Source organism: Cuculus canorus, chromosome 5 (genome assembly GCF_017976375.1).
Source record: "Cuculus canorus isolate bCucCan1 chromosome 5, bCucCan1.pri, whole genome shotgun sequence".
NCBI classification, from domain to species: Eukaryota; Metazoa; Chordata; class Aves; order Cuculiformes; family Cuculidae; genus Cuculus; species Cuculus canorus.
The window spans coordinates 53,891,244-53,904,323 of NC_071405.1; the positions used below are offsets into that span (position 1 = coordinate 53,891,244).

Consider the following 13,080-nt stretch of genomic DNA (forward strand, 5'->3'; position numbering starts at 1 on the left):
AGAGATCGATGCTGTTGCCATACTGCTATCAAGCCCCTCTGTCTCAGTGCAGGTTGGAAGTGGTTTTGGAATTAACTTGGGTGATGGGAATTGGTAGGAAAGCAGAAGTACTTGCAACAATTACATTTCAGGGTTATCTTCAAAGTTTGTATGAGTAGACACACTCAGCTCTTTCAAAAATTAGTTAGATTTCTCATGTACTTTAGTGGTATACAAGGTCCAACACAAAAAAAGACCTAGAGTCTGCCTGCAAATTCAGAACATCAGCTATGATTACGTTCAAAATAGTTCCCTTCCGAGTTGACACACAGCTATATACAATACTGCCAATGTTCAAAGCAATTCTGTAGATCATTTTCTGTTGAGGATCTCTGTAATTTTTGCTTTCACATCTTCTACCAACAAAAAATGCGTTCCTTTGAGCATTGACTTGATCTTTGGGAAGAGGGAACCAGGTCTGGCAAACTGGATGGGTGCTCAAGCACAGTGATGTTGTTATTAGTGAAAAATTGCTTCACAGACAAAGCATTGTTAACTCACTGTTCACTCTTGCACACCAACATTTTCTGACCGAGGATAAGAAAATGTCTATACTTGAACATGCATCCACTTGTACTGAGTGAAGCAATAGAGTTGAGCCTTGTCTCACTGTGACAGATTAGTACATGTTCTATGACTGTCTCTTTGTCTCCCCCCTCTCACTCTTGGTTCATGAGATAGAGGGTTAGTTTCTGTTCTTTTTTTGTTGAACGTGTATGTTGGCTGTAGTGTGGTTGATGACTTTGCTGAACATTTGGTGGTCTGTATTTGTAGAAGCTGTTGTGTTGTATAACGTGACTATTGCTAATGACTCCAATATTTTTTGCTTTACCACATGTGCATGTTTTAAAAATAAACAGGCTGCTTTTAAAAGTCAGCTTCTCTGTTCTTGAAGTGCCTGACTGTTATTTAAGAGGGTGGAGGACAAGTGGGGTAAATTTTATAAAGTCTAAAATAAACAACTGCCCCCTCTCTTACCACCTACTGCTTCATCCAGCTCAGTATACCTACTTGCACTCTGTAGATGGTGTCTGAACTCATCTTGGTGAGGTCTAGCAAGCTATGGAAATGTCCTGCTCAGGGGTCTGATCCTCCCATGATTCTTTTCCACTGGCTTGTTCTTCCAGGTCTTGTAGTATGTCTGTTGTCTCTCTGGAGTTGCATTAACTTTCCATGTTGGCTTCAGAAATGGTTTGTCAAAGGAACAGCAGGTGTTATGAGGAGATGTTTCTTTGGGCTGCCCCTGTTTTTTGGACTGCCACTGCCACAGCAGCTTTGTTTCTGTCACGTCACTCTTTCAGTTCCCCATTACAGCCCTGCTGGTGCATTTTGTACTTGTGTCACTGCTCTGTTGCTGGGTCTGCGTTTCTCTAAAGCTTGCTGTGTCTGAGAAGATCCAGGTCATTCCTGGGACACATAGCATTAAATAGTCTTTCTGCAGCTCTATATTTGCATGAAAATTGTGTTGTCTGTACAAAGCAGTTCAGAAGAGGAGAGACACTTCCCAAACACAGCATGAATTTTCAAGAAGTGGGAAGAAGGGGGGATGGGGAAACTAAAGGTTAAGATCACTGTGACTTTTGAGCAGCAGAAGTCAAATGTGTTTTGTGTATTTCAGAATTGATTTTATTGGTACAAGGAATACAGCTTTCATACCTGAGGAGTAGAACACCTGTTCCTAAGGATGACGGATTCTTTTATCAGTCAAATGCAAACGGTCATGCTCATATGTGTAAGACTGTACTGCCAAACACAGTTTTTGCTGAGACAGCTTTTGTAGCGCTTGCAGTCTGTAGTTAAGGTCAGAACATCTAGAACAGCTGTGAGTTTGCTTTGCCTCCTGGGCTTTTTTATATGAAATTGTGCTTTCTTTCCAAAGAAGGATGAAATAAACACATTTACAGGGAGGCTGAACATACTGTTTGTACAGCTAGGAAGGGCTTCAGGTCCAGTTTTGCTTACACCTCATGATCTCTGGCTGTGAGCTGCTGCAAAAGGGAAGGGGTCTCCACTCCCACCACCTACTGTTCCTGCCCTTTCTCTTGCTTTGAGTTAGCAACCATTTAACCACTGTGCTCGGTGCTCTGGAAGGGTTTGCTTGCCCTATGGCACTTTGACTATTTATTTTGATGTGTTTGTTTTCTGATCACAACTGATCTGAGTGATTGTGTGGGTGAGTTATTGCTAGAACAGATGCAAGAAAAGAAGTGAGAACACGTGGGATGTTAGAGCAGAGAAGAGAAGTTGTCCCTTGTATCAGCAGCCTGCAGTTAAGATAGGTAAAGGCAGCTGTCAATCTGCACTCAGAGGGAAGGGAGACTTTAGTTCAATCCCTGTTTGCTGGTGGCTTTCTTGCTGTGTGAGACTGGAACAACGCTACCTGACTGCTGCGTAAAGATTTTTGTCTTCATAGTGAGAAGATTCATGTTGCTCTGTGGTAAAAGGTCGTGTGGTAGTTTTATTTTGTGTTGTTTGTATTTTACTGCTTTAATATTTATTTTAATATGAGTATAGAAATTTATGTATATATGAAAAATTTTTCAACTTCAAAGGTTTTATGTTTAGAATTTCTTCTTTATCTTGAATCTTTAGTAATGACTGTGATCTGGGAGAACATCAGGGGACGAGAACCCACAGCATAAAGTTATTTGTTCTTAGGGTTGTGTATAACGTGTGTGGACTGAAGGCAGTGAGTTTCATGTAATTATTATAAATGGGGTGGGGAGCATTGCTTATTGTTGAGGATATCTTATGTCTGCAATTAGAATATCCTAGCATTTAAAACTATTAAAAGCTTTGCCAGGTTTCAGCCATTTGGGTAGAAATCTTCCATGCATGAATGCCTGCCTCAGGCTAGCTATTTAATTATTTTTAAGCTTAATTCAGAGCAGTTCAGCTGCTAGAGAAGATGAGGTTAAGGGAAAAATAGGTTTTAAAATACTTAAAGGCAGCTTAGGCTGACTTTTTATTTGAATTTCTGATTGACTTAAAATCAGAAATCTGGTGTGTGCTTTTTGTATTCCCCATCTGAACTCACCCGTTTTCTACACAATTAAAGTTCTAACTTTAAGTTCTTAACAACAAAAGCTCTTTAACATACTCAGTGAAGACTTGTAAGATCATAGCAGATAAAACTTAAGGGATTTGCTTTCTCTAAGTGCATCTGATCTTGTATTCTTTCATGTTGACCAAATTATGCTTGCATCATCCCCATAAGTAAAAAAAAAACCTCATTAGTTGAGCACTGACTTGATAAATTGAGCTCAGTGTTGTCCAAGTCACGATTGAAGACTGGACATAGAAAGCGACAGCAATGTCTTCTGTCCTGTTCAATCACAATATCTGTTTTCTGACCCCAGCTGGTGTCCAGAAAGAAACTCTAGTTCTTGTGGAGTGTACAAGTAAACTTTGGATAGATACTGGAAGTGCTAACAAGGAGAGTAGGATCATGTAGCTTTGGAGCAGAGACCTACAGAGCAGTTGGAGACACTAAAATTGAATGCGGGCCTGTGGCAAAGATGTCAGAGAGGACAGATAGCAGATACCTGTAAGGGATGATGTGTGTGCAGATCATACTGGGGCAATGGAGAAAATAAGTGTAACTGAAGCAACATTCCTCCTAAAGGATCCCTGTAGTTTTATCTGTCTTCTGCTCTTCTTAATTTCTTACGAAATTCTCTATCAAAATGTCCCATTTCCTCTTGGATCCAGTCTGCTGTAGAGGAAAACTGTCAGCTTTGTCCATCAGCTCACCTGGCAGAGGTTTGTAGGTGGATATGCAAGTCCCCGAAGTTACTTGTCTTGGAAGACACTCGTTTTTCAAAACATCTAAGAAATGGCACCTGTACAGATTAAATGCATAAGCTGCAAATTTCTGCCTTAGATACTCACAGCCTCTATCCTTCGGCATTTCGTTTGTCCTTCTTCATTTGTTCTTTAGAGAGCCTTATAGGGCCACCTTTATGTATTCAGCTCTACATAATGTAACATTTGGTATCCAGCTGTCCACAACGCAAGGTCTATCTCCTATGAGTGTTCCTCGTTCTCCTGCTGTCTAACTCAAGGCTCTAGTGGCTGATGCATTGAACTGCTGAGCACTTACAGCTTAACTAAATCTTCTTGGGAGCTGGGCTTGTATTTTCTATGTGAAGACCCACATGTAAGTATGTACTATGGAAAGTACTAAGTTCAATCTGTTTCAACGCAGGTGCTCAAAAGTAGCAAAGTGAAGAACAGAGACTTTTAAGATAAAGCATTATGTTCTACCTGCAAAACAGAGACAGCCTGTGCTCAGAAATGTCTTTGAAACTTCTTTGGGTTTGTAAAGCTCAAATGCTCCGTGGAAGTCTTAAGGGTCCTAAGGCATTGTTTTTAACCTAGTTTTTAACTGACCTGATGGTACCAATCCAGCTGATTATCAGGGGATATGTATACAGCTTGTCTCAAATGACCACGCCTGTGCCTTCAGCTTGGTTTTAAATAAAGTGTGACAAAACTACACTAAGGATAAAACTTGTTCGATTTCTAAAGCAATTTCTTCCAGCTTTACAAAGGCATTAGACTTCATCAAAATAAAATTTTCTGGTAAAGTTGCAGCTTACAAGATTTGTCAGTAGCAGAGCGCAAAGCAAAATGTAGAAGAAATAAAAGGAGAAAACATCTATCCTCTGTTCTTAGCCTCTCAGTACCAAAGTGTTTGGTTCTTTTCTGCTGACTGATGAGTAGGCTGGTGACCTAGTCTTCCTCATTTCATCTTGCTATGTATAAAAACATCCATGATAATCATTGAGAGGGATGTGAATCACACACCTATAAATAACTGAGTAGCTGTCAGCCAAGAAATAAGGTGTTGGTTGTTTGATTGGGGTTTTTTGTTTGGTTGGGGTTTTTTTTTGCCATACTTTTTTTTCATTATTTTCCAATATGACTCATCTGTGAAGGTGGAAATTGGCCATAATAGCCTCTCATAGCTGTGTTCAATGGGAGTTTTATACAGATAGTATCTATGAACCTGTGCTTCTTTGCACTTCTGGAACCACCCTGTCCACTTATATTTCAGGACAATGTTGTTTTTCCAAAGAGTACTTTTATTGAGGACTACAATGAACACTTTGAATTATATGGTAAAAATGAGACAGTACTACTCAACAACATTTGTGGCTCACAGGCCTGTACATGCATCTGTACTCCACAAAGCACAGTCAGTCTACCCATGCTCCACTCTACTTCCTTGTAAATATAATTTAAAACAATAACTATTACTTTGTTATGATTTTATTTCAAAATATTTAGGTCAAGCACTTCGAAACTGTTTCTTGACTGCAGTCCTGTTTTGTTGGTTTATTATTGAGATACCTCGCTGCAGATCTGCTACTTCCTGTCACAGTATCGTATGAGTATCTGTTTTATAGCTCTTTCTGATCTGCAGTTTGTTAAAGTAAACACAGATTTCTGGGATTTGTGGGTTTGGCATGCATCTTTTTGTGTCTTCATACTTTAAATGGGTTTTTGAATGTGTTCTGTTTCCAGAGAGAGTGCAGAAGGAGGAAGCGTGATTGTAGAAGTTGAGGACAAAGTGGCAAAAGTCAGAAATATAAAGGTATGTATTTTTGTCATTTTCTCTTTCTCATGCAAGGATCCTAATGCTTTTCTCTGTTTGCTTGGCTATTGTATCATTTTAATGGAAATATTGAGGGAGAAATTTAAAATGGAACAGCTCTAGAATAATAGCAGGAAAAGTGGGTGCGGAAGGGTTTGTTTTGGCCTGGGGTTGTGGGTATTTTTGATGTTGTGGTTTTGATTTGTTTGTTTTTTAGGCAGGGGATGTAGCATGTAGCTGCATTTTCTGTATTTTGTATTTGTCAAAGCTGCTGAAACCTGGCTGCACACCATCATTCAAAGCTGTTAGTAAATTGTTTAGGATTTTTGTCCTTATCTTACTAACATCTGGATAATCTCTTTCCTTGTATCTCTCCTCCTGTCATATTTGCACTCAGAGTGCAACTGACCTGCATGAAATGGAGCAAAATATGTTCAGCTACACTTCAGCTATAAGAATAAACTGAACGTAGCTGTCACCCTCCGTGAGAGCTGTGGAGCTGGCATGCATGGAAATCAGCCCTCTGCTTTAAACTCCTGAACTACTTAAAACTGCCGCAGTTTTTGACTAAATTAATAGAATGGAAGCACATCAATTTTGTGTTTCTGCTTGAAAGGTGAATCAATTAGCTGTGGGATTATGGAGATTACTGTAGGGATCCTAAATGATGGATGAATATTGTGTTTCTTGTCTCCTTTGTTTTCATATCTGCAAATAACCCACTTATTCTGGATTGTTGGTGCAAGAGAAAGAAGGTATTAGGCTCTGAAGATAAATCATGGCAAAAATTGAATGAAAGGATTTGAACTATTTACCTTTTCCCATTGTAATTATTTTTTTTATTGACTACATGTATTTATTTTTAAAGAACAGGACAAAAGTACTAGCAGTATGAGACATCTCATGGGTTTAAAATGTTTTTTATTTTCTGTATATTTCCTTTTCAAAGGCTGTATTTGCTGACTCTGAGACTTACTACTTTATGAAAAAGTTTTCCCCTGTTCTTTATACATGTGATAAAGCTCTCAAAGGCACACTTATTCTCTGGGGGGGGGCTGCTCTCAGTTTTTGGTGGTTGTCTTTGGAAGGGCTTTGGTCTCCACAACAGGGCTGTGACAAATTGGGCCTCTGAGGCTCGCAGCCCCAGCTGGTGAAGGCTTCAGGCATGCAGCTGCCTAACTGGGTCCAGCTGACTTCATTTGTTTAAAGAGGAGCTGTGGGATACCTTGGGATACTGGAAAACCCTAGCAGTGGGGCAGCCTGCCTGTAGCAAGCCAAGGAGGGTTATTAGGAGATTCAAGGGTTGGCTTGTGGATGCTTTCTCTCTTGAGGTTTTCTAATGCGTGAGTTTTGCAAAGGGATTGAGGTTGCTTTATGCATTGACTAAATTTAGACAGCCTTTAATGAACCCAAGTTAGCTTACCCCAGTGTATAGACCTGGTTGGTGTTAATTTTGTGTCATGTTTTGACTCTTTACTGACCTTTGATTACTACAACAGCGTGTCACCTTGTCTGTTTTATTGCAGATCACTTAAAAGTCTTTCTGTATAATCTTGCTTATGATTTCCTTAATATTTCAGTAACCATTTCTGACTGTTATGCTAGAAAGGCTTCACTGTTGTTATTACTAACTTTTAAAGGTTAAGCTTGTATTGTGCAGTCCTAGTGACAGAGGTATTAACTTGCAAACATGATAAAGCGAAGGGGAGATAGCAGAAGAGACTTGCATTTCCAGCTATGCAGTGAGAAAAGTGGTTTTGTTTTCTCGTTTTGGGCATTATTTCTGTGATGCAGTTCTTGGTGAAACTGAAAAATTGCAGAGAAATATAGAAAGGATGATAGAGCTTTCCTGCTAATACAGGTGTTGTGAAGATTCACTGAATTATATTTATTCTACACAGGCTGGGGAACCTTAGCTGTATTAAACGAACCCTTCAGCAAAAATTCCTCAGCATGTGTGTCTTAGATGTCTCCACTTCACTCTGAGCATCAAATAAAATTGTGTAAAGAGGATGAACTATTTGCTATACCTTTTCCACAATACAAATTCTAGATAAACTTCTTTTTAGCTTTAAAATGCTTGCTTTTTGATCAGCTTCAAAGTTCTTTTTGTCTTTTTCCTCATGTTGGCAGGTTGACAGTAGGCTTGATGGCACTTGGGACTCAAGAGAAAAGATTATGTCCTTCAGCTTTGATTACTGCTACTGGTCAGTTGATCCCGAAGACCCAAAGTATGCATCTCAGGAAATGGTATGTGATGCTGTTGTTCATGTCTGTGTTCCCATCCTGTTTTTCCCTTTACAGTCACATCTATAAGAAGAGATTGAGACATAGGAGAGATGGAATTTAATTTTCTTTTCTGCATCCATCTTTTTCTTATTTTGTTTGTAATACCACAGTATTCAGTTCTTTTGTCTTAAGTAGGAGCAGTAGGACTGCAATACCTTTATTTACTGATGTGTAGTGGTGTTAGATCTGTCAGCTTTTGTCATGATCATTAATTGTGATGATCTGAGGACTCTACCTTAGCAATAAGAATTTTGGCCGCGGGGTGTGGGGGATCAATTTCTAGAGGGAGAAAGCTCTGAGGTGAAAGGAAAAGTCTTGAAGTGATTCTGCTGAGAGGATCACCACATCTTTAAATAAGAGCAGTATATTTTATTTTATTATTCAGAGCACTTTTTCTCGCTAAAGCATCAGAAATCTCTTATAACTAATGGAGATGCCTCCTAGTTTGAAAATCCAAGGTTTGATGTATTAAGAAAGTTGAAGGGTTTAGTAATAAAATATGATACACTTGCAAATTTTTGTTAATAAACAAGGAATTATTTAATCTACCACAAATAAATAAGTATACATGGCAAAGCTATCCAAAGGTTTCTCTATGCATGCATATAATCATTTATGCCAGCATTAAAGTAAGTTTTTTATGGCTCTTTTGTCTGAAGAATTCTATCTTACTTCACTTTCTATGTTGTCAGTACAATTATTACCGAGACTCCAGCCAGTATAAGTGTTGTGTTTTTCACAGAAAGTATCATTTAAGACTGAGGTAGTTCCTGTGAAATTTGTATTTCTGATGGTGATGAGCACAGTATTGTTTTAGCTTTGGGACTCAATATTTGAAAAACTATCACATTTGGCAATTACCAGAACAATAAGTAAAATTCTTGACTCTGCTGCATTTCCTACTTGGTGCAGTAGTGTGGAAGAGATTTTGGGACCTTGGGAAGTATGTATTTAATGTTTAAGAAAGAAAGTTGTCTTTCTAAAGTAATGAACACTAAATAAACTTCCATTTTAGGGAATCATAAATATTTGTTACAAATAACAAATCTTTAAACATTGAACTGTTGGGTTTTGTGTGTTGTGTTTCCCCCCTCTCTTCCCAATACTGGCTTACTCACTTATTTGGATTTTGTATTCTTTGGGTTTCTCTCATAATACACTTGGAAGTGTGCTTCTTGAACTGTTTACGATACAGTTGGCTTTCTAGCTGAAATGGTTTAGCAGATGAAATGTTGATAAATACAGTCTGCCAAGTTGGTTTTATCTCTGCTTTGTATGAATAATTATCAGAACCACCAAATGAAAAACACAAATATTGGCTACAAAGTGTAAAATTTTGTTCTTGTTGTTATTAAATACAAGTACAATTGAAAAATAGTGAAAATGCAATAAAAGCAGTACAGCTTCCTTGTTGGGGCTGAGTGGGTATTTCAGACACTGTGGAGAGCCTTGTGTTATCATACAATATGGTTTTATCCAATAAAAACGTTGAAGGGGAAGCAAGAACTCACTGGCCATAGGAATTAAGTAATCATCATGGTTTCCTTATTTATGCCTGATGCTGGCTGAAACAGCATCCAGTGCTGCTTCATCTAACTCTTGGGTTACTGAGTTTTAGGCAGACCTCTTTCAAGAATTAAGGGAAGTTTAAAGTTGGGCTGGTTTTTTAGAAGGCCTGGGGTCATGAGTGAATTTCTTGGGCTTTCTGCTTGTCTTGGTGATTGTAGAACCGGTAAAGCATACCTCAAATGTCCTTGAGAAGAGGGCTGCTGGAATAGTGCAGTCTTATCTTGCCTTTGTGCACTCGTCTGCCTCTTATGCTGTATGAATAAAGTTTATTGTACTAATTTCATGTTTTGACTCATTACTTCAGTGCTGAGCTTCAAGTTTCTAAGCTTCCTTACAGCAACGATGTTATCGGCAGACAAAGGAGGTTTGTTAACACTGTCATTCAGTAAAAGCTCTCTCTCATGAGCTGATGTTGGATTATTTTTCCCTTGAAGATGTCCTGCCAACTGGTATCATATGTGATTGTTGTCTTGGTTGAGGATGAAAAGTAGATTTAAGTCTCTGCCTTCCAGTTAATTTTTGTAGAATGCTGTCTTTTAGTAAACTATCCTTTTTCTGTTCTCTGGAAGGGGGTATAAGAATGTAGTCCCAACAATTTCTTCAGTTGTTAAAGATTCTCTGACAAAAAAACAGTAATTGGAGGGCTGCAAATTTTAGTGTTTAGGTAAAAATATGATTTTTTAAAGATACAAATCTGCTTCTTTCAATACTCTTGCAGTTTCTTCTGGATGTTAACATTGTACACTTCAGTTTCAGATTCCTTGCTTTCCAGAGATTACTACCCACAATGTATTTTATTCCCTTGATGCCTGTATATTTTGATCATATACTTCACAGGTGCTTGTGGCAGTCTTAAGTGACACATGAGTAGGTGCTTTCAAATGTCTGAACAAAAAGTTCAGATTTATTATTCTGTGTACAGAAATAGTGCTTTCTTTGCCCCCTACACTCTACTTGTATTTGCCAAAATGAGAATACATGTTGCCCACCTTGTTTGTTTTTCCAGATGTGATTTTTAAGAAATGCTATTGTCTACGTATTTGTTTTAGGGCTGAATTTTAAAAATAATTATCTTCACAATATGTAGAAGCTTTCTTGATTTGCATTACATAAATAATGTAAGCTTCCCTATATTTCTGAAAAGAGGAACATTTACTGTATTAAAAACAAAACCAATTTATGACTACTGAAAGAAGAACCCTTCCCTATTGATGTCTGGGAAACAGGCTTCTTAGCAGAGAGAATCTGTTGGATAGTGGTTGGGTTTGGAAGATGATTTCAGGTGCAAGTCTTTGACTGTTATTCAAGATTATTTTTCATTTAAAACACTTAAGGAACTATATATGAGCCAGAATTCTGTTTTCATTATTTCTCTCCTAACTGTGGTGAAACACGAAGTTCTGCACTGTTTCTAATGATGGCTCAGTAATGTATAAGCTTACCTTAGAAGTCTAATTCTTAGTCTTCCTTTAGAAGTTACATAAATTCTTTAAAAAATATAAGACATTTTAAATAAGCTATGCAAGTCTTATGATAATTTCCCAAATAATCCGAATGCCAGATTTTACGATGTGATCTCTGGCTTTTAGGTGGCCAGTTTGAAATCCTTGGGCCTGTTGCTTTTATTTTTTTACTGTGATGTTGAACTGAGATTTTCATCTGCTTTCACAGATGCACAATTCTTTCTAGAGGGGAGTCTACCTTCTCTGTTTAAAGACTTTTTTTTTTAAGTGGATTTGTTGGTGCATAAACATAATAGATGAACCAAGAAATACCAAAGGGAATAGTCACTGGCTAAATCAACCAGTGCTACCAGCCACTAAAAGAAGAATGAAAGGGAGCAGATGTATTAAATCCTTCTAAATACAGAGAGGTGATCCAGGCACTAGGGCTACATAGCAGAGAGAAAGAAGCCGAGTTTCAAAAAACTGTGTTGGACCAGAGAAGGAGCACGTAACAAATATATATGAGTTCAGGACTGGAACAAAACATTTGATGGGCAAAATATGAAATAAGAAAAAAAAGGAAATTCTAAGATATTGTAGGCATTTAAGAAAAAAAAAAAAGCTACTGCTTGTTTTTTCTGATCTTAACTCAGCAAATTGTTACATGGATTTTCCATGGTTATACATGTGGGAATGGTTTTCTGAACCATCACTGTTGAGATGTAGTTATACTCCGAAAAACAAAACAAAACTAACCAAAAAAAAGAAACCCACCCAAGAAAAACCCACAAGAAACTGTAATACCTCTGGTGATGTTCCTTTTCCTGCCATTTTTGAGACATACTATTGATTAATTTTTTTTCTGTGCTGTGTTGTGTCACTGCAGAATTAGTTTTGGTTTGCAGAAGGAGAATGCCAAGTGTCCGCACCTGAGCTTTACTGATTGCATACAGTGAAGTAGTATAACTATGTCTCTCTCCACTCTTGTATCAAGGTTTCTTGGTGGAGATTAATTTGTACTATACAATGCCTCCTTTAGTAAAGGGATATTTGTGTAAAAGTGACTATTACTTCCTTCTCCATTGTCCCCTTCCTCCACAGATGTCTTCAGGAAGCTGTGTGTAGCTTAGAATTGTTTTCTAAAGTCAATCTTAGAAATCTATCACTTTTTATATAGTTATACAATCCCATTGTATAACTGTGGGATTATGCTTTAATAAAGTCATGAAATATTTTGATTTTGCAGTAAGAATACTATGTGATGATATTGTAATGGTATTTAAAGTTTTATTCTTCTAGGCGCATTTAGGCTTGCTGGTTCTTTCTGACAGTTGAATATGATACTTATATATGCTCTTTGAGACCTTTATAGTTGTCCTCCAAACAAACATCTAAGTTTAAACTTATTTAGGCTTACATTTTTGTCTGCCATAGAATATTGTGTTTCAATCTTTTGAGTTTCTTCTGTAGAACCTAAAATAGCTCTTAATGAATCTTTCTTCAAGTCTGTTTTAGCTCCACTAAGCAAAGAAAATCGTTGCAAAACTTAATAAATGCTCATTTATTAATCATACTGACAAAAAAAAAATACTTCAACTTGATGTAATGCAAACACAGTTAAAACAAAATCTTAAGGGTAATACCACAAGAGTATTCTTAAGTTTACAGGAACGTATACGAGCATTAAGTATTCTTGTAGCTGGTTGCTATAGCTTCAGTCCACAACTTCCCTCCAGCCATCCTACCCATCCGGTTATTGTCCGTGCAGAGTGACTGCAGTGGGCAGACTGACCCACAGGATGTCCAAGCGGGTATTTAAACACAGCAGTTGCCATAGATAGCTAATGTGTAGCAATCTGTTCCTTTTGATAAGACCAATACATCCCATGGGTAACAGGCTTTCAATGGTAGAGAGAGCAAAATCCAGAAAAATGTTTAAGTGCCTAACTTGCGCTGATGTCAGTGGGATCCAAATCTCCAACTGAGCTTTCTTGAGACACTTTTGGCAGATCTCAATGAATCAGGATGATTTTACAGTGAGAAAGCAGTAAAAATACGAAAACAAGTCCTATTGCAAATGTCAGTAACTGCCTCTAATTTTTTTTTCCACACCCCTTCTCCCACCGCCCCATTTTTCAG

The 13,080-nt window shown here is 37.9% G+C and overlaps 1 protein-coding gene across 1 annotated transcript in view; it reads left to right on the forward strand.

Moving 5' to 3' along the window:
* Positions 1-13,080, forward strand: part of STARD9 (StAR related lipid transfer domain containing 9) — a 106,514-nt gene that overhangs the window by 9,228 nt on the left and 84,206 nt on the right. Inside the window, exons 2-3 of the mRNA XM_054066693.1 lie at positions 5,569-5,638; positions 7,772-7,888. Of these exons, the coding sequence (XP_053922668.1) occupies positions 5,569-5,638; positions 7,772-7,888 (187 nt within the window). The remainder of the gene's footprint in view (positions 1-5,568; positions 5,639-7,771; positions 7,889-13,080) is intronic.